Here is a 21,232-nt window from a genome sequence, read left to right on the forward strand (position 1 = left end):
GTGAAACATTGTGCAAAGCAGTTCGGTAATCGTCTGAACTGTCCACCTGCATCGCTTGAAATACGCCTCATTTTGACTCTTTCAAGAAGCCCTTTATGTTCACGGAATTACGGTGGAAACTACACTGCTATATACAAATATTAATGCAGCGTCCAGAGCAATCATACATAGAAAAACTGATCAATTTTTAGTATTACTCTAATTTATTCAAAATAAATATAAATGACTTAGCACAAAGTTAGAATAACGCCTAAACGTTTAAAAAGGGATAAGCACACCTGGCGTTCATTAGCTTTGTGTCTTCCACGGAGGTAAAAAGTTGGAATTTTATCTTGGCAGAACACACACACACACACACACACACACACACACACACACACACACACACACACACACACACACACACACACACACACACACACACACACACACCTAACGACGCTAATCCGTATTGTCTGTGCAGCTGTTGCCAGGACATAAACACTGTCATCGGATAAACAGGCATTTTTTTGCTCCGTGACGTTCTGAGGTAGTAAGTTTTCTTTTCCTTTTATTGCAGCTGTGGTTTATATCCATAACATACATTTATTATAATGTTTTTGCTAAGAGGCTATCCAGCTACTCATTCTACAAATTTAGCTTAACTCTTTCAAAAGGTCTATCTATCTATCTATAGCCCGACGCCCTAATCCCGCAAAGGGTGGCCGCAGACAAAACGCCTCCAAGTCACTCTGTCACCCACCATTTGACTCCCCTCCCCCCAACTCACCCCCCCCTCCCTCATATACCTCTCAACTCCATCCCTCCACCTCATACTCGGTCTACCCCTCCCTCTCCCTCCCTCCACCTCACCCACATACACCCTCTTAGTCAGTCTTTCACTCTCCATCCTCTCCACATGTCCAAACCACCTCAGTGTATTTCTCCTAATCTTTTCAACCACATCCACATCTACCCCACAACGTTCCTTCACTTCTTCATTCGTCAACCTGTCCCTCCATGTCACTCCACATGCTCCTCTCAAGTAACTCATTTCCACTGCTCTCACTCTTGACTTGTTCCCCTCTTGCAAGGTCCAAGCTTACAAAAAAAAAAAAAAAAAAAAAAAAAATACACTAGCTGTTCTCAGAGACAATTTCATTCAGGTTGGAGTTTTCAACTTGGGGGTAAGATTCATTCATTAATTTTCATTAAGCCCTTCAGTATGAGAGGTTTTCTTACGTTGAGTAAAATCACATACTGGTAGTAAGAATCAACCAAAATATTACTTCATCTGCTGCAAAGGGTTAATTAGCAAGATTCTGGCCCTAATATAATTATGAATATCAAGAGTGTTGGACTATGAAATTTGGCGTCGACTTTGAGTGTGTGGCATGAATGAGTGTTAGGTTTGACAGCGGAGGCCATCACAGCTGTCACAGGAGGGTACCTTGATGCCAAACGTGCTGGCTATGCTGTACCTCACCACGTCAAGCACCACTGCAACACACCTGGTATGCAGTTACAAAGGGTGTCAAAATACCCTTAACCCTTTCAGTACGGTGGTCTGCTGTATTCTGTCCTTTTGGTACGATGGTATGTTGTATTCTGTCCCTTGTACAAAGGAAAAGGGGAAAAAGAAGTGTGTGGTAATCATAGGGGCATTTGTCTTCTTAGTATAATAGGAAAAGTGTATGGTAGGTTACTTATAGACAGAGTTAGAGAAAGAACAGAGAAATTAGTTGGAGAAGAACAGGGAGGCTTTAGGAAGGGAAGAGGTTGTGTAGATCAGATATTCATTCTTAGATCTTTAGTGGAAAAGTTTCTAGAGAAGGGAAAGAAGTTGTATGCGGCTTTCATGGATTTGGAGAAAGCATATGACAGGGTGGATAGACAAGGATTGTGGAAAGTGTTAAGAATATATGGAGTAGATGGGAAGTTGTTGAATGCTGTGAAGAGTATGTACGATGGTGCGAAGGCTGCAGTGCGTGTGGATGGTGAACTAAGTGAATTTTTCTCTGTGAAAGTTGGTTTGAAACAGGGATGTGTCATGTCTCCATGGTTGTTCAATCTGTACATGGATGGGGTAATAAAAGAGGTACAAGGTAGGGTAGTGGATGTTGGAGTGGCCCTGGTGAGAGAGGATAGTGTTTGGAAACTCCCTGTACTGTTGTTTGCAGATGATACTGTGTTGTTGAGTGAAGACGAAGGGGAGCTGCAAGGCTTGGTGGATGAGTTTGAGAGAGTGTGTAAGAAACGGAACCTAAAGGTGAATGTAGGGAAGAGTAAAGTGATGGTCTTTGAGAGAGGTGAAGTCAGTGAATGTACAGCGAGGTTGGATGTTGAGGAATTGGAAAATGTGAGTACGTTTAAGTATTTGGGTAGTGTGATGAGTAAGGATGGAGGTTTGGAGGGTGAAGTGCTTGAAAGGGTACAGCAGGGAAGAAAGGTTGCTGGTTCATTAAAAGCAGTGATAAGAAACAGGGAAGTGAGCATGGAAGTAAAAAAGTTACTACATGACAGTATTGTGATACCAACTCTAACGTACGGAAGTGAAGCTTGGACATTGTTGGAAGGACACAAGTCAAGAGTGAGAGCAGTGGAAATGAGTTATTTAAGAGGAGCCTGTGGAGTCACGTGGAGAGACAGGCTGACGAATGAGGATGTAAAGGAGCGTTGTGGTGTGGATGTGGATGTGATAGGAAGCGTTGTGAGGAACACACTGAGGTGGTTTGGCCATGTGGAGAGGATGGAGGGTGAAAGATTGACGAAGAGAGTGTATGTGAGTGAGGTGGAGGGTGGAAGAGGGAGGGGGAGACCGAGGATGAGATGGAGGGATGGGGTGGAGAGGTATATGAGAGAGGGGGGTGTGAGTTGGGAGCAGGGCAGTGAAATGGCGGGGGACAGGGCGACTTGGAGGCGATTTGTTTGTGGCCACCCCAAACGGGATTGAGGCGTCTGGCAATAGATAGATAGATAGATAGACTACTAATACCAGACGATATTTTTCCGGCATACGAGTACGAGAGATACCCTAGTAGTGAAGATGTTGAATATTATAGCTAGTTCCTTGATTACAAGAGTCGTATCTTCAAGTAAGGGGAGACCTCTCTTAGAAAATGGGTTCATGTGGCCAGCTGACAGGGAACTTGAACCTTGGACAGCCAGGGGAGAATAATAATGTGCACACACCCAGTAATAATAGTATCGCACCCCTGGGGTTCGATGTATATGACAGACTGATCTGTTAAACTGGCACATCACATTAATTAACGTCTTGTTTTGTGCCGTTAATGTGATTTCAGGTACAAGGAATTGTCATCGTTACTATTTGCATTAACGTCGCAGAGTTGTCCACAAATTAAAATGTTTTGCTCATTTGCAAAATGGTAAGTGCCATAAATTTGGCAGAATAGCCATTGCATGGTTACTGTTGCTTAAATGTTATTGTACAGTGGTAAATATAGAAATCAGAAGTGCTGCTGTGGTTGCTGCAAGAGCAAAATGCATAGGAAAACGTATATTAAATCGAGACAGAACATCACACTGAGATGTCGGGTACAGCCACAGTCAAAAACTATTAGACGTCTGGGGTTTTGAATAATAAATGCGAGGCTGAAACCCCAGAATTTAATGTTGACGCACATAGTAAGAGCCCATAAAATTCTGACACGCTTTTTCCAGTCTAATGTGCTTATTGACTCGACTGTGTGTGAGTTGCCTATCGTAACCCCTTCAATCAAAGGACGTATTATTCATCATTTGAAATATAGGGGTTGGATTATAGCTTCACTACTCATTCACTACCTGCATAGTGAAATATAATAGCCTTATACAAGAATGAAAAGAAAGTAGGACTGAAGGGACTCTCTATCTTAGTGTGATTTTTTTTATTTCATGCTACCGTTAAGCGACTTCATTCAGCCGAGGGAAAATGTCTTGTAATAAAAGGGCTTATAATAATTATCATTAATGTTTCAGTACAATGATATAGGTTATTTTTTCTTGCTATCCCCGGATGATTTTATTCTGTTTAGGAAGGCCTTTCGATGTAAAGGGATTAAATCCCTCATTATTTAACTCAAGACACCTTCTTACTTCTTTATAAGTCACAGACTTACGATCAACGATCAACTTCCCGTCGTTGTTAAGGACATAGAAAGGGGAGTACAGTTCAGGAAAAAAAAAAAATCGAATCTCTGTGTACGATAGATGTGAGAATGAGAAAAACGAGGCTTGTTGCCTCGGAATGGCTGGCATGCTTGAACGATAGAGGCCAAATCCTGTCACTACACTGACGCATACTGCCCAACAATCACTGCTGAGACAAGTAACACTGTTAGTGCTACCGAGAGGGCTGTTATCAGATTCTTCTTTTATTTTACCACATGCACTCATGCTTTCGAGAAGTTTTGTTGAGTGTAATTATAATCTCCCTATATCTCTTGCTTATAGAGCAAAAATAATCTTAGTATGACTGGGATGTGATCGTATGTTGCTGAGTCTCAGGCCTAGTCCACTTACAGCCAGAAGCAGGAGTGCCTGTTGTCCTCCACCAGCACCGAATGTCCACTGACCTAGCACGGAGCCTCCCTCGCCCGAGAGTCCGGCCAAGATTCTCACGGGCACTGAATGGCGAACTCAGTCAAGTATGTATTAGGTGGACTCGCCTCACGTGTCACTACCCACGGGACAAGCAGTGGCACAGTGGCCGTGTACTCCTAGCCCTGATTACTGTGAAATCCCAGCTGTATGTATTTAGAAACTACTTTCAGCATTTGACATTTTGCCTTTGGTTGAATGAGAATCGTACAAGAATAGTTATGGATTTAAATGGTGAATGTAGTAAAGGTACTTAAGCATATTAAGGGTATGTTGCTCGGCGTTGGACGAGATGGAGCTGTTGCTATGGCTAGTTGCTAAGTGTTGCACATTTCAGTGAAAATGAGATGGTAAATTCTTTAATCTCCCTCTCAAAACTTTGAATTACGTGTTATAAGTTGCAAGGCAAATAATTATTCCTAGAATGCACACACACAGCTGCAAACGAACACTTAAACTGAAAATATGCTGTCAGGGATGGAAATGTGCAATTAGTTGGAATGCTGTCGCGTACCCAGTAGCCATCCACATTGGGAGTAAGAGGACAATATTGTTCCTTTCTTAGGAGGTCAATAACCCCTTTTCTTTTCTTCTTATACCTGTATGTGAACGAAGTACTGTATTTTTGAAGCTTCATTACTGCTTTTGTTATTGATTAGGTGCTGATGTTTGGAATAAAGAACATTGTATAATAATGATTATTTTTTTCGTTTTGCATGTTGTTTCTCTCTCTTATAAGTGTTCTAGGGTACAGTACAACTTTGCTGTTCTTTGTTTCTGCTACACAGATAGGTCCTACTTTTTCAGGTCCTTAGAATTCGTGGTAATGTTACAGCATTTCCTTACGGAGAAATATCTGGCATCGCTTCCAACTAACACAGAAGAATAAATGATAGAAAGTATATGAGACAGAAATTTATCCAGCGTTACTGCACTTGCCACTGTCACGGTAATGACAGGACTCTTGCACAATATTCACATCAGCTTTCTCTCTCTTCGTTCTACGCCACTATATGTTTAGGCCAGAGCAATAACTAAACAAAAACTCACAGTAGTAATTCTCATTTCTCTGGAGTTTAATAAACAAAGCTAATAATAAATCTGTTAGCAATATTGTAAATCAGTATATATGTTATAAAGTAATGTGTAACACACATGTGAACTATACTCCAATGAAGAAAAGTTATGCAAAAATGCTGGTGCAGAAGGTTCCCAAAACAACTTTGTTCATTGTATTAAGACATATTTTTTTTGGATAATAGGAAATTAAAATAATTTACTTTAAAATTATAAAGGTACAAACATCTTTGGTACATAAAAAACATATAATGAGACAAATGATACAATAAAAAAGTAGAAAAAAGATGTTTTAGAAACATTTACGGTGGACAATTCCGGGGCCAGATTCGTCGTACTCCTCTTTCGTGATCCACATGGCCTGGAAAGTGGAGAGCGAAGAAAGAATAGAACCACCAATCCAGACAGAGTACTTGCGTTCTGGAGGAGCAATGATCTTGATCTTGATGGTGGAGGGAGCCAATGTAGTGATTTCCTTTTGCATGCGGTCAGCAATACCAGGGTACATGGTGGTACCACCAGACATTACATTGTTTGCAAAAAGGTCCTTCCTGATATCAATGTCGCACCGCATGATGGAGTTGTAGACGGTCTCGTGGATGCCAACAGATTCCATACCCAGGAAGGAAGGCTGGAAAAGAGATTCTGGGGCACGGAAGCGTTCATTGCCAATTGTAATAACCTGACCATCAGGTAACTCATAGGACTTCTCCAGGGAAGAGGAGGCGGCAGCCACATTCATCTCGCTCTCGAAATCAAGGGCGACATAGCAGAGCTTCTCCTTGATGTCACGGACTATCTCACGTTCAGCTGTGGTGGTGAAGGAGTAGCCTCGCTCAGTCATAATCTTCATCAAGTAGGCAGTTAGATCACGGCCAGCCAGGTCAAGGCGAAGGATGGCGTGAGGGAGGGCATATCCTTCGTAGATGGGGACAGTGTGAGTGACACCGTCACCTGAGTCTAGCACGATACCAGTGGTACGCCCAGAGGCGTACAGGGACAGCACGGCCTGGATGGCCACGTACATGGCTGGGGTGTTGAAGGTCTCAAACATGATCTGGGTCATCTTCTCGCGGTTGGCCTTAGGATTGAGAGGAGCCTCAGTGAGGAGGACGGGGGACTCCTCAGGGGCGACACGAAGTTCGTTGTAGAAAGTGTGATGCCAGATCTTCTCCATGTCGTCCCAGTTGGTGATGATACCGTGCTCGATGGGGTACTTGAGAGTCAGGATACCTCTCTTGCTCTGGGCCTCGTCACCGACGTAGGCGTCCTTCTGACCCATGCCGACCATCACACCCTGGTGACGAGGACGGCCTACGATGGAGGGGAATACGGCACGGGGTGCGTCGTCGCCAGCGAAGCCAGCCTTGACCATGCCGGAACCATTGTCCACCACCAGTGCACACACGTCATCATCACACATGGCTGAACTGTGAGATTAGCAGAACGTAACCTGCAAGGAAACACAAAATCATTGCTTGCAAGTCATTCATTCGTGGGTTGTTTTATCTTGATATTTGTACCTGAAAACAACGATGGGTTTTCGTCAGTGCTATGTGTGCATTAATATATACAGTGGTGCATCATTTTTGGCATGGCATGAATGGAATGTCCTCTAGGACGAAAGGATTACTCATGGCTCTCTTTTGGATTTTTCTTTTCTTGGATAGAACGGTTTGCAGGCTCCTAACCTTTGGTTCCTTCTTCCTTGCATAAAAAAAATTACTAAGTGGAGACAAACGAACGTGCATGTGTGCTTGCGTGTGTGTTTGTGTACTTCAGTGTTTGTGTGTATGCTTGTGTGGTTGGTTTTGCCTTTGTGTGTGCTTACTGTATATGACGTTTGAGTGTCTGTGGGTGGTGTGTGATTGTGTGTGTGTTTGTGTTTGTGTTCATGTGTGTGATTGTGTGTGTTCGAGTGTTTCTGTCGGTTTGTGTGTTCGTGTTTTTGCGTATACGGGTGGTTCTGTATGTATATGTGTTTTTGTGTGTTTGTGCGTGTTTGTATGTATTTGTGTATGTTTGTGTGTGTTTATGGGTATGGTTAGATTTGTTTGTGTGTGTCTTTTCTGTGTCTAAATGTGCTTGTGTGTGTTTGTGTGCTTGTGCTTATGCTTACCTGTGTTTGGGGAGTCATTGGAATGCGTTTTGTGTGCGTGTTTATGTGACTGAGTTTGTTTATTTTTTTCTGTGTTTTATATGTTTATGTATCTTTTGTGTGTACTTGTGTGTGTCAGAAAGTGCGTGTCTGTGTGTTTTTTGCGTTTGTGTGTAGATGTTGGTGTGTGGCTGACACAAAAAAAAAAAACTCCAGCTTAGTTTTTAAATGTGACTGCGTGTGCATGTTTTGTGTATATGTTTGCGGTTGTAAGTGCGTGTTTGTGTGAATTTGCATTCGAGTGTGATTGTGTGTGCATATTTTTGTCAGTGTGTGTGTGTGTGTGTGTGTGTGTGTGTGTGTGTGTGTGTGTGTGTGTGTGTGTGTGTGTGTGTGTGTCCTTGTTCATGTATTTGCATCTGTGCTGTATTTGTGTTTGTATGAGTGTTTGTACCAGTTTGTGTGTGCTTGTGTTTATGCTTGTGTATATGTTTATTTGTGTATGTTTGAGTTAGTGGTTGAATTTATTTGTTCTTGTGTGTTTGTGTGTGCTTGTTTGTGTTTGTGTAAATTTGCGTTTGCGTGTTTGTGTAAGCTTATGCTTGTTTGTGTGTATGCATGAATGAGTTTGTGTTTGTATGTGTGGGTTGGGGTTTCTGTGTATGTGTACGTTTGTGTTTTGTGTGCTTGAGTATGCTATGTGTGCTTCTGTTTTTCTGTTTTAATTTCTGTGTGTTTTGGTGTTTGCATAAGCTTGTGTGTGTGCTCTTTCCTTTTTGTTTGTTTGTGTTTTTTTTCTGTATGTTTTAAATGTGCGTCTGTGTTCTTGGGTGTTTGTGTGGTGTTTGTTTCTCCTCTTGATTTTGAGGTTGTGTGTGCTTGTATCTGAGCATACTAGTGTGTTTGTGTGTTTGCATGTGCTTGTTTGTGTTGTCTGTGTCTGATTGTTTGTTTGTGTGGATGTAAATATGTTTGTTTTTATGTTTGACTGCTTGTGTGTTTTTGTGTTTTGTTTGTATGTTAGTGTTTTATGTGTGTGTGTGTGTGTGTGTGTGTGTGTGTGTGTGTGTGTGTGTGTGTGTGTGTGTGTGTGTGTGTGTGTGTGCGTGTGTGTGTGTGTGTGCGTGTGTGTGTGTGACGAACTGATGGGTATACAGGATGATGTATCGAAGAGTCTGGTTTGACATATCCAGCCATAATCACACGAGACAAGCAGGAAAGACTGTAACATTACCACACTGTTTACTCGTTCAAATCCTCCCCGGCAGGCTACTTTTATGCTGATGAAAAGAGCTCATTTTTAGCAAGAATATGATATTAAAATTTTCTCGTGGACTGAAAGCATTATGTGCAAATGAGCCGTACTATTTTATTATCATTGTCCACAACAGATATTAAAGAATGAATATTTCATTATAGGTGATCCAGTCAGTATTATGATGCAGCTTCCCCTCAAACGTATACCACTGTCTGTGTTGGTCTTTGAAAGTGAATATTACCACTGAGATTGGGAAGCGTATTTTCCCCAGTTTATTAGGCTTTAGCACTGATTTCTAAGCTCTATATTTCGGCATATAGCACGTTATTAATGTCGTGGGAAATATTTATGCCATCTCTATCTACAGCAAAAAATATATGTATAATTGGTATACTGGGGAATATTATGTTAGACTAGGAAAGGCTATTCGCTAAGAAAGAGATAATAAAGGTCTCGAGAATATAACCCTGGGAGAGGTGAATAGTACAAAGTAATTCCGTGTTAGAATCGAGTGATGTTTATCAACCTCACAAAGAAAGTGTGAAGTATGGTATATTCACGGGTTCGCCCTTCCCCCTCCCCACTGTTTTCCTCCTCCTCATTTCTGTGAAGGAGATCTGTTATATCTCTCTATATGTCATTACACTTTTCTTACACCACAGGACAGTCTGTAGTGAAAGTTGGTATGTTACTAGATAAAAAAAAAAAAACAAGACTCATTTAAGAAGTGGATTTCCCTCCAACTCTGACGCTCATAATCTTATACTTACACCACACCAAGAGAAGCCACTTTGAAATTAGTTATGGATTTTTCTAAACCTGGGATGGATACAGAAAGCTGTATATATAGCGCTGAAATAGGTTAGTGGAATGCGGAAAGGGAAATAGGATAAGACATGGCGATAATACGGCAAGCTGAAAGAAGTGAGGACAGAATGGGTAGGTGGGAAGAGGTGGTAGAGGGAGGATGACTGCGAGAGAGGAAGAAGTGATGCTGTACGGGGGTAAATCTGGGTAGGGACGGGCTATGCAGAGGTGGCAAGGGGAGGGAGGGCACGGATTAGGAGGAGTGGTGATGTACGTAGGTAAGTCTGAGTTGGGAGGGATGGTGGCACAGGTGGTGTAGGGAGGAAGAACAAAAGTGAGGTGTAGTGATGTGCGTGGGTAAGTTTGGGTATGCAGAGGTGTAAGTTGGGTATGCGATTTTCTTTGAACACTGCACCTCAGTATCATCTTTCGCCTTACTGACAAAAACTGTTTCGCTATGAAAAAGACAAATAGCAAGCAAGTAAACAGAAGGGTTCAATATACAAAAGAAAAGGCTGCGGAAGAGGTGCTACAACGCTTCCTTGATCACCTAGGATACTGGCCTCGTTTGTGACGTGGATAGGTTTGACAGAGACGGGATGTTCGCATGGGAGAATAGGGTTAGGTGAGGGACGTTAGGGTAGAAAAAGGTGAATGTGGCTTTTCTCCTCCCAGATGGGTGTGGTTCCTCTCTCCGCTACCACCCACACCCCACCCATATACGGTAATGAGGGAGTGATACTATATATAGTTGGGTCTTTGATGTGGTCGGAGGGCGGACGTTCACTCACATTAAAGTTGCATCCTTGTTTTGCTGTGTGATTTACATATACCTTTGTTAATAGAAAACTGTGTCTAAAGTCTGGTGTATTAAAATCCTGATAATCTATATGATGTATGTGTTCTTGCTTGTATAGAATCATGAACTGCATATCGTGTGTAAAGTCTGATGTAATGAAACGCTAAGAATTCCGAAGCATTCATCCTCACTAAAAGTTCAGACTGTTTTGTATATAATTACTGTTGGTGCATTGTGCCTCTGATTGTTGGTTACACATTGTGACAGACGCCGTTTTTTGTTGTGTAACTGAGTGTAACTGTTAGTCATGACAAAAGTGCACGCTGATTTGGAAAAAAATGAACGGCAACGAAGGCACTGTGATGCATTATTCATTTGTCAATGCATATGCGTAATTGGATACTGAATTTCCACAAGGAAAATAGAACAGTCTGGAGGTAGCAAAAAAATTATTAAAAAGCCATTTGATTGTGGAGAAGAACACTAATACATAAGGTTTCATCACACAAATCCAAATGAATACGTATCACAAAGTAACCTCTGATTACACGGGGCCAATGAATGCCCTAAGCACTGAACACAGCCCCCAGATACTCATTACTGTCCTAAGCTCTAAACACTCCCCCCAGAGTACTCACTATTGCCCTACGCCCCGATCGCAGCTCAAATGGTACTTGCTGTTGTCCTTGGAGCTCGTAGGAAGACTGAGACCCCAATCCTCCCCCTGGCTGCTTATATAGGGTGGCCTCCTGTCGTAAAAAACGGGTCTTTGAGGATCTCCCTACAAGCTTCCCCTCGGTGGAGTTCCCAGTCCTTAAACGGCAGTGTGAGTTTCCTAATAAGTACATAGACGCGGAGCTAAACACGCCAGGAATAGCTCCGTCCAGCAGCCTCCTCAGTCACTTCCTCTGCCTTTCCCAGGGTAGCCTATAAATAGCTGTTGCCGTAAAATGTAATTAACCCCTTTACATGACAGTTTTTCCCTCATGCCACCACTGGATGCCTTTGTTTAAGAATTACCTCTAGCAGTGAATGGGTTTTTGAGGGTTACATCTAATCCTTTTAGCTCGAAAATTCATCTCTGAGTCGATACAATCACCTGGAGATAACAAGAATGAACTGATAAACAAGTGGGAGGGGGGCGAGAACTTGTAATAATCCGGGAGCTGTTTCATTGCAGTTATTAAGTGTTCCTTTTCATTATCATTTTCACCCCTCAAAAATATGCAGGGTTTCTCCAGTCATTCATGTATTACCTACTTCTTATAATTATGTTCCCAAACACATAATGTCAGCTCTTCAAGTTAGGTGTTTTGATTTCGTTGTGCCGTGAATTGTTCCGCGGAAAGAATTATTACTATATTCAGACACATTCAATAGCGTCAACTCGGTTTGGAAGGAAGGTCAAACTAATATATCTTTTCGGTATGTTGGTGTTGATCAGTTGGAAAGTGTTTTGGGGAAGTGCCTGAGATGGATTGATCTTGTGGAATGATCGGAGAGTGAGTGATTAAGTAGGAGAGTGCATGCGAGTGAGACCGAACCTGGGAGAGGGAGACCGAGCACAAGGTGGAGGGACGAAATGGAGAGTTATATGAATGAGGATTGTGTGAGATGGAGGGAGGGCTGCCTGATGATTGAGGATAGTGTGGCGTGGTGGTGATATATTCGTGGCCACCCCCTCCAAGGTTAAGGTGTATGGTTAAAGATAATTAGATAGATAGACAGATAAATAGATACCTGCAGATACATACGTAGATGGGGTATAATTTTTTTGGTGATCCTTTCCTGCAAACACCTTCATGTCAGGTAGTGGCGTCACCTGGTTAATTAGAGACATACAGCTGTGGCTTGGCGGTGAGGCGATGACGGAGAGAGAAGGGGCAGCTGTAGGGGTGGGGAGGCGGGAGGAAGAGAAGACTAGGGTCCATACTCTCGTCGGTTAAGGAAGCTCCCTAACACCTCTTCCTTAGCGACTTATTCTTGGATACGACTGGTTAACATAAATTTCTATGTTATTTGCTGATAATAGTGGCAGTGGAATCATTTTAATGATACAGAAGAGGAGAACGAGGAGTAAGAAGAAAAAAAATCGCTTAGGAATAGGTGTTAGGGAACTTCCTTAACCGATGAGAATACGGGCATAAGAACCTTCGTAGCACTTCTTCCTTGAGAAGTTAATATTCTCTTGTATGTTATTTATTTCCTTCTAATATCTAGTCAGTTTTCATTAGTCACACAGAGCTGTTTACTGAGGTATAATGAGCAGAAAGAATCGCTGAAGAAGGGGTGTTGCGAAATCTCCGAAGCCAATCCGAATACGATCCTAGGTGAGATAACGCATACAAGACAACGAGTGGAAAGATTATAAAGTACAAGTTGGCACATTAATTTTGATTTGTATGACAGAGAGCCGGCATTTGGTATTTTTGAGTCTTAATGTACGAGTATTAACATGAACAGGGTTACCTCTTTCCTCTTACTGACCAAAACTGTTTCGATATTAAGAGGACAGATAACATGGCAGAGGACATTAAGGTGCAGTTTACAAAAGAAATAGCTGAGGAGAAGCTGTGATGCGTGAGTGCTAGCTAGACCTCCACCACTTGACACTGATGTAGTCCCAGTTTCAAGTGTGGCATAATACAGTAGGTCATCTGATCGAGGAAGAGAATGGAGGCAGAAAAGAAAGAGGCTGAGACACCGCTAGCGCCTACAATATAACAGGTGAAAAGAGTAACGTGAAGAGGGTATCATCATACGTATAACTGTCAATGGAGCTTGTTATCAACCCCTACAGCACGATATATGTCTCTTAAGATGAATAAAACTGTGCCTTGAGTGTGAAGAAAGATGAAGACTACGATTTGATCCTAGTGAAAGCATTATAGAAAAATCTGGGGGGAATGCAGGAGAGATGGAAGTGATGGGGGAACATTGCTATGGAGGGGCAAGCTGAAACAAGATAAAAGCAAGAAGGGGATTTCCGGGAAGGCACAAGAAGGGGTAGCAACTTTAGGAAACAGGGAGAACAAAGGACTAAAGGAAATATCTAGAGAGGGAGATGAGAATGAGTGGTTAAGAATAAGAACAGTGGATGGGATGAGTAACGTGGGTCTCTTAGTACTGCCGAATTTTATCAACCTTTCTCTTTGTCACAATTAAATAATGAATAATGAAGTAAGATGAGAATCTGTAACGTATAAGACACAAAATTTTTATTCCTCTCTTGAATATATTTCCCAGCAATGAAATAATGATTATCAGTAGCATAACGGTTAGGTTTACCATTTAATCGTCATATTTGCTTATTTGAAGGAAAACTATGCTGATGTTATGGAGAATTGAAAATGAAATAGTACAATAAACGACACACTATTTAGTTATTTTTTTTGTACTGCTGTAGTATTTGGCATAAGGTCCACAGAAAACGTAGGCACTTATCTTTTTTTTTTCTTTTAAGATAAACTATCGTATATCTAAATAAACACCTTTCATTAGAGCAGTCTTAAGTGTGTGGGTGGTAGCTCCTAAGGCGGGGAGGAAAAGGAGAGATTTAGAAGGTGGCAGGGCGAGGGTGGGGGGTGGGACTGGGTGGTAGAGGGGTTGGAAGTGAAAAAGGTAAGGGAGGGAATGGGGCTGTGAGGGAGACGGGAAGGGGAGGGCGAGAAGGTGGGAGGGAGAGAAAAGTGTGGAGGGAGACGGGTTGCGGGAAGGGGAAGGAGTTGGGGAGAGGAAGACGTTGGGAGAAAGAAGAACTGAGAAGGAAGAAAGGTCATGCTAGAGAGAGAGAGAGAGAGAGAGAGAGAGAGAGAGAGAAAGAAAGAAAGAGAGAGAGAGAGGTGGGGGGAAGGCGAAGGGAGGGAGAGGTAGTGGGAAGGGGAAGAGGGATGCTCGAGGTGGTTGTAATGTGAGACACCGTGACAGTAGTGTGGGTGTAGCTCTTCCTGTGGTATGCGAGGAGGGGTGCTGGGGTCATAAAGGGGTGCAGAGAGAACAGGGTGATGGAGTGACAAGGGTGATGGGGTGACTGCGTAGGTGGGGTGACAGAGATTTGTAGAGTGGTGGAGTGAGTGGGTGACAGAGGTGGACAGAGATTACTGTGTTGGGATGACAGAAGTGACAGGGTGATGAAAGAGTGATGAGGTGGTTACGGAGTAGTGGAAATGAATGTGTGATGGAATGGCAGGATAGCGGAGTGACAAGAGTGGTGGGGTGAAAGAGTGTGATGGGAGAGAAGAGAGGTGGTGGGGTGACGAAGGGAGGCGTGGTGGAGTGATGGTGGAGTGAAGGATGTGCCAAATGGAGTTATGAGGTGACGGAGGACTGACAGAGGGTACATCAGAAGGTGAAAGGGTGACAAACTACCTGAGGAGTGCGACGCAAAGAAGATCGGATGAAAAAGGGAAGTGATAATGAATGGTACAGACAGCACTTAGGTGACGCAGGAGTGACGGGAATGCTAAACAGAATGAAAGTGTGCTGTGGGTGTGAGTAATTGAAAAATTGCAGCTTTGACGCAGAGTACTGCATAGGTGATGGCTTCATAAGTGGCATAGTGGGCTGTAGCAAAGAAAGGGAGTGCTGGTGTATAAAACTGTAATATAATGATGGTATTATGGCTTAGTATGGAGGGGTGCTGTAGTGGGTATGGGCAAGGACATAATATAACTTCAAAGCAGGAATGGTATTACGTTGTCGTATGAAGAGGTTTTGTAATGGGTAAGGACGAAGGCATACAAAACTCCAGCATTGAGATGGTAGAAGTTTACCTGTGCACGTGTGCTATGCTACTGTGGCACATGAATCCTACATTTAATTAACTTACAGATCAGATATCAAGCTGTTCCATTAAAAAAATAAAAAGTCAAGTTAAAAATTAAGTGGTCTCATTTTGAACAATGAATTTCTAACTTGACTGATAAGCTTTTCAGAGTTGCATAGACGCGCTTTCACTCTTATTTCATATATATTTTTCCAGAATGTTGGTCTCATTATTTAAGAAGGTTGAATAAGAAAAAGTAAGACAATTTGATAAAAGTATCATCTATGACTCGAAAATATAAGTTGCATTAAATATTAAAATAGAGTCTCCATGGTATTTATGAAAAATACTGATTTGATGTATAAATGTTTTTCCTCAATACACGATAGTTTGTTACTCTCATTGCTACGCTATCTCAATTCATAGAAATCACTAGGCTAAGAGAGTACTAGAAGCACTTGCGGTGGACAATGCCGGGGCCAGACTCGTCGTACTCCTCCTTGGTGATCCACATGGCCTGGAAGGTGGACAGAGAGGCCAGGATGGAGCCACCGATCCAGACGGAGTACTTGCGCTCGGGAGGAGCAATGATTTTGATTTTGATGGTAGAGGGAGCCAGGGACGTGATTTCCTTCTGCATGCGGTCAGCAATACCAGGGTACATGGTGGTGCCACCAGACATTACATTATTAGCAAATAGGTCCTTCCTGATGTCAATGTCGCACCTCATGATGGAGTTATAGACAGTCTCATGAATGCCAACAGATTCCATTCCCAGAAAAGAAGGCTGGAAAAGAGCCTCTGCTGCACGAAAACGCTCGTTGCCAATAGTAATTACCTGACCATCGGGCAATTCATAAGACTTCTCCAAACTGGAGGAGGCGGCAGCTACGTTCATTTCGCTTTCAAAATCGAGAGCGACATAGCAAAGTTTCTCTTTGATATCACGGACGATCTCACGTTCAGCCGTCGTGGTGAAGGAGTAGCCTCGCTCAGTCATGATCTTCATCAGGTAGGCAGTCAGGTCACGGCCAGCCAGGTCAAGACGAAGGATGGCGTGGGGAAGAGCGTATCCCTCATAGATGGGGACAGTGTGGGAGACACCATCACCGGAGTCCAGCACGATACCAGTAGTGCGACCAGAGGCGTACAGGGATAGCACGGCCTGGATGGCCACGTACATTGCTGGAGCACTAAAAGTTTCGAACATAATCTGGGTCATCTTCTCACGGTTGGCCTTGGGGTTGAGGGGAGCCTCAGTGAGGAGGACAGGGGACTCCTCAGGGGCGACACGAAGTTCGTTGTAGAAGGAGTGGTGCCAGATCTTCTCCATGTCGTCCCAGTTGGTGATGATACCGTGCTCGATGGGGTACTTGAGAGTCAGGATACCTCTCTTGCTCTGGGCCTCGTCACCGACGTAGGCGTCCTTCTGACCCATACCGACCATCACACCCTGGTGACGAGGACGGCCGACGATGGAGGGGAATACGGCGCGTGGTGCGTCGTCGCCGGCGAAGCCTGCCTTGACCATGCCGGAGCCATTGTCCACAACCAGGGCACAAGCATCTTCATCACACATGATAAAGAGCTGTTGTTAGCGCTGGTGACCTGTAATGCACATAATTTACCAGAAAATGATCCCAGAGATGCAAATATCGAGCTATCAGTATCTTCAAATTTTAACAGGAAATTTCCATATAATTTTTTACATTATACATTGTACATACTTAAATTTTGAATATTTCTGTTTTTCATATGGCAGAAATGCTGTGCCTCATATATATTTATGTTGCAGAAATTACTACTTTACAGTTTTATTGACAACATAAATTATTTAATAATGCTGCAATGTTCCACACACTTTACACATAATGAGGAGATGCACGGCAAGCTAATACTTTTTTTTTTTTTTTTAATTGTGTGTGTGTGTGTGTGTGTGTGTGTGTGTGTGTGTGTGTGTGTGTGTGTGTGTGTGTGTGTGTGTGTGTGTGTTTGTAAAAAGTAGTGTTCATATATTTTAATGATATATAAGGAGTTCAGGAGTAATAAATCACTGAAGAAATCGAACTACTTTGGCAGAAAAGATGTATCTTAAAGCTCAGTAAGAAGCGGCAATCAGGGAAGATTCCTCTCCCGTTCATATGTTTTCTCTTATGCTATGAGGGACAACCCGTTTTCTTTGCTTCGCAATATAAATATCCATTAGGCTCATACTCATCTGCCGGAGTGGGGACGTGACACTCTGTAAGCGATACTCTAAGCCAATTTTAAACAAAGAAACGCGAACCTGATATTTTCCCTAATGTGTGTGACCAGGTTAGAATAAAAGAATTACTTGCATTTTAAAAATCCTATAATCTGTCAGTATTAATCGCTTTGTATATGCTATATTGCTCAAGAGAAAAATATCTGGCACCCACCAAGACTTCTAATTTATTTTGTTTCACACATTCAGTCCGATGGCGTTTTTCTGTTTTATTCTTGTTACTGCCAGGCGATTTTATTTAACTTTGACAGATCGTAGGTGGAAGGGATTCATACAGACTATCTACCCACTCCAGTCTTTCATAAACTGAACAAAATCGTCTGAAACCAGCAAGAACAGAATGTCATCAGAGTCAGTAGGTTAACATTCGTTAATATACAGGATTTAATTTTCCCATACCGTACTGTATTATTTGTATCATTAGAGAATGACAGCGACTGACAAATACCAAGTGCTTTTATTATTCTGGCTGATGTCACTATCAGAAAATATAAATTTCATGTTTTTCATAATCTGTGTTGTGAATGCAAGAAAAAAGATATAATGGATGATAAACGGGAGCTCTCATTACAACGATAGGTTATTGTGTACATTTTCCATTTTCCTGACGCACTCTGAAACCGATATCTGAAAATCTTATTAGCTGTAAGAGGAGAAACGTTGTCAAAACAGTACATTTCAGTGTATAAATAATGTCAGTGGTTCTGAACAGTGCCCATGGTGTTCAAGTGTTCTACTTTGTACGTTCATTACGAAAGATAGTTAATGAATAGTAATAAAACTCACGAAACATGACTTAGGATTGCCAATTCACAGCTTATTAAAACAGGGTTGTATTCTCATTCACAGAGATGTTTTCGTGACAACCCTTCTTAAGGTATATATTCTGCCTATTACACCTTGATACTTTCTTGTATGTCTCTGATGTAAACTATGACACTATTAGAAACATATAAGCAGCAGAAAAGAGGACATAATGAATAGCATAAGAAAACTATCATGAAATTTCCCACACCACCTAGAACACGGGCTACAAACAGCATAAATATCAATAATAACTAAAAAAACAAAAAAAAACAAAAACAAAAAATGTTGATATACGTACAGTGCGATGTATCCTGAGTCCAGCGGAGACTAAAGGGATGCACCTGACCCGCACGCCTTATATACATGGCCAACCCTTTCAGAAATAACACCTGTCATCCAAATCCTGTGTCGGATACCTCTCTTTGGCGGCCTTCCACTGGCTCTCTGTTAACAGCATGACACGCAAAAAACAAAAATAAAAACATCGTCCCTTGGTCTGCTAGGATCCCACCACCCACGACCCCCTCCCCTCCACTCCACATCTCAGTTATGTTTGGACATCCCGAAATACCCTCGCCGTATTCCCTGTGTCTTTGTCTGGCGCTGAGGTGTTGAAAGGGTGTTGTTTTATTCATTATTGTTCAAGAACAAAGAGATGCTACTATTTATGACATAATATCCCTTTGTTACCTTTTGTTTATTTCTCCTTGGTATCTTCAGACGAATTTACTGAGACTAGGAAAGATCTTGCAAAATGGAATACTGTTGAAGGCTACAGGTAATTCCTTCAGTTTGAAATGTATTTCTTAGACTATGTAAATTCCACCGGAGAAGACAAATACGAACTTAAAAAAAGAAAGAAATAAAAAAGGAGAAACACCACCAGATTGAAGAGGTTAAGTGTCAGGTGAAATTCTTAGGATGGTGAAAAACTGGGGAGAGAAAGGGGAAAATAATACGGATGGTAATAAAAAAATAAAAAAAACTGGGGTAGAGAGGGAGGGACACAGTACGGGTGGCAGTTAAAAAAAAAAAAAAAAAAAAACAGCATATATTACCATGGCTGTGACACCCATCAGGCGAAACTCACCTTCGTGGCAAAACACCTGAGGACGCACGTGTGGGCCGGACGCCAAGGAGTTCATTTTGTCACCACCAGATAACGATGTACTAAGCTCGTTACATAAAGCTGATGATTTTGGCTCCTTTAAATGCCATCGTACACTGAAAAATACTAACTTGCTCGCCTTCATCAATATGTAATAAGGTAGTTGTTATACTCTAGGGCTCTAATGAATCACCCTGTTGAATATAAACATTTGATAATATTAAAATAGAATGTCAGAGTTGTTCCGAGCATGAGAGGGTTAATGGAGGGGATCTACTTTGTCACCCCGAAAAATGAGATTGCTATTTTCAAGGCTTGGTAATGCGTATATCGAGGAATGAAGAAATGGAAACCTTGCTAATGCTATGTCAGAATCATTTCAGGATAACGGTTTACCGAATTCATTGCGTAAAGGTGATTATTTTTGCTCCCTTTCGGGGAAGTGAGAACCTGTCACACCAGATCTTTAGACCATTCATCGCTTTTTGATAAGAAAATGAGTAAGGGCCGTGACGGATGATTTTCACTGTTATAATGCTTTTGTATACTGGAAAATGAATACCTGCCTGGTCAGAGCTGAGTTAGGTTTATTGGTAGAAGTGCGGATATAGATAATGGTGCACTTCAGCACGATAAATAACGAGACAGTGAACAATGACTTTAGAAACCCAGTGATACGATCTTAGGAACACAGTTTTTTCAGAATACTATCTAGGAATGTCACAATTCTTCGACTACAGAATGGAACGATTTTATGCTAAAATTTCACAATTATTCTAAGGTAAAGTCTGGCAATACTGTATACGAGTTTCACAATTAGTCGATTACAGAATGAGTCGATATACTGTCTGCAGCTGTGCATGATAAGATAAGGGGTAATGGCCGTGACTGTGATGCTGCTGGGGCGCGTCCAACTTGCAGGTGGGTGGTGCTGTCGGGGAGGGGAAAGATAAGCAAGAAGGAAGGCGTGTACAATAACAAGCCCTGAGTAATGATCTCACTTGCAGCCCTCTCGCGGTGGAAATTAAGGTAGGAGTTATTTTTAAGCATCCTGTTGTCCACTCATGTTATGTGGATTGTCAGAAATATTCAGGAGGAAACTTAGGGCCACAAGCCCCTTAACATTAGAGAACGTCTTGGTTGTAATTTTCCATACGTAATAAAAAAGTGAACGGATAGTATTTACAGGCAGTGCTATGTTTTTTCTTTATATTACAGGCAGATCAACAATGCGCAGAAATGTTTACAAATCCTCCTTATTTCTGCAGTACGTGATGCAATTGCCTGAGGTAATTGCCAAAACATGTATAACAAATGGTGGGAGTCTGCCAAATCCCACGTGTCACAGCATTTTTACTCCAAAAATACAGTAACAATTTGCGGCTGTCACCTCATACCTCCCAGGAAATGACCAAAAAAAAAAAAAAAAAAAAAAAACTACCGTTATTCAGGACTTTCAATGTAGTTCACTAATATTATGCATTCATCTTCAACTTAAGTGTTTATACCAACAGTCTGCGTTTCTCCAGTTTCTCATTTTATCTCCTCACAACTTACCCGAGCTCCTTCATTCATACTAAGTGTAAAACTTGTGCTCATATATGACCTTACACATTCCACACTCACTCTCTCATTAACCTCAGGCCCTTTCATCTAGGTCCACATA

General features: G+C 42.0%; 3 protein-coding genes across 4 annotated transcripts in view; 1 reads left to right on the forward strand and 2 right to left on the reverse strand.

Moving 5' to 3' along the window:
• The window catches only part of LOC145407712 (actin, alpha cardiac muscle 2-like), a 106,806-nt gene that overhangs the window by 75,560 nt on the left and 10,014 nt on the right, over positions 1 to 21,232 (forward strand). The window lies entirely within an intron of this gene.
• The window catches only part of LOC145407709 (actin-2, muscle-specific-like), a 62,679-nt gene continuing 47,397 nt past the window's right edge, over positions 5,951 to 21,232 (reverse strand). The window contains exon 2 of one of the 2 annotated variants that reach the window (XM_080278578.1): positions 5,951 to 6,724. In XM_080278578.1, coding sequence (XP_080134704.1) covers positions 5,951 to 6,724 — 774 coding nt within the window. The remainder of the gene's footprint in view (positions 6,725 to 21,232) is intronic. The other variant, XM_080278579.1, reaches the window with a different exon arrangement.
• LOC145407720 (actin, muscle-like) lies at positions 15,834 to 16,964 on the reverse strand. The gene has a single exon (XM_080278592.1). The coding sequence runs from the start codon at positions 16,962 to 16,964 to the stop codon at positions 15,834 to 15,836; it is 1,131 nt and encodes a 376-aa protein (XP_080134718.1).

This window comes from Coenobita brevimanus, chromosome 74 (assembly GCF_032717465.1).
Source record: "Coenobita brevimanus isolate Jiangsu-jjx chromosome 74, ASM3271746v2, whole genome shotgun sequence".
Classification (NCBI taxonomy): Eukaryota; Metazoa; Arthropoda; class Malacostraca; order Decapoda; family Coenobitidae; genus Coenobita; species Coenobita brevimanus.

Coding starts and splice junctions, on each gene's coding strand:
- LOC145407720 (XM_080278592.1), bottom strand. CDS start 16,964: ATGTGTGATGAAGATGCTTGTGCCCTGGTTGTGGACAATGGCTCCGGC.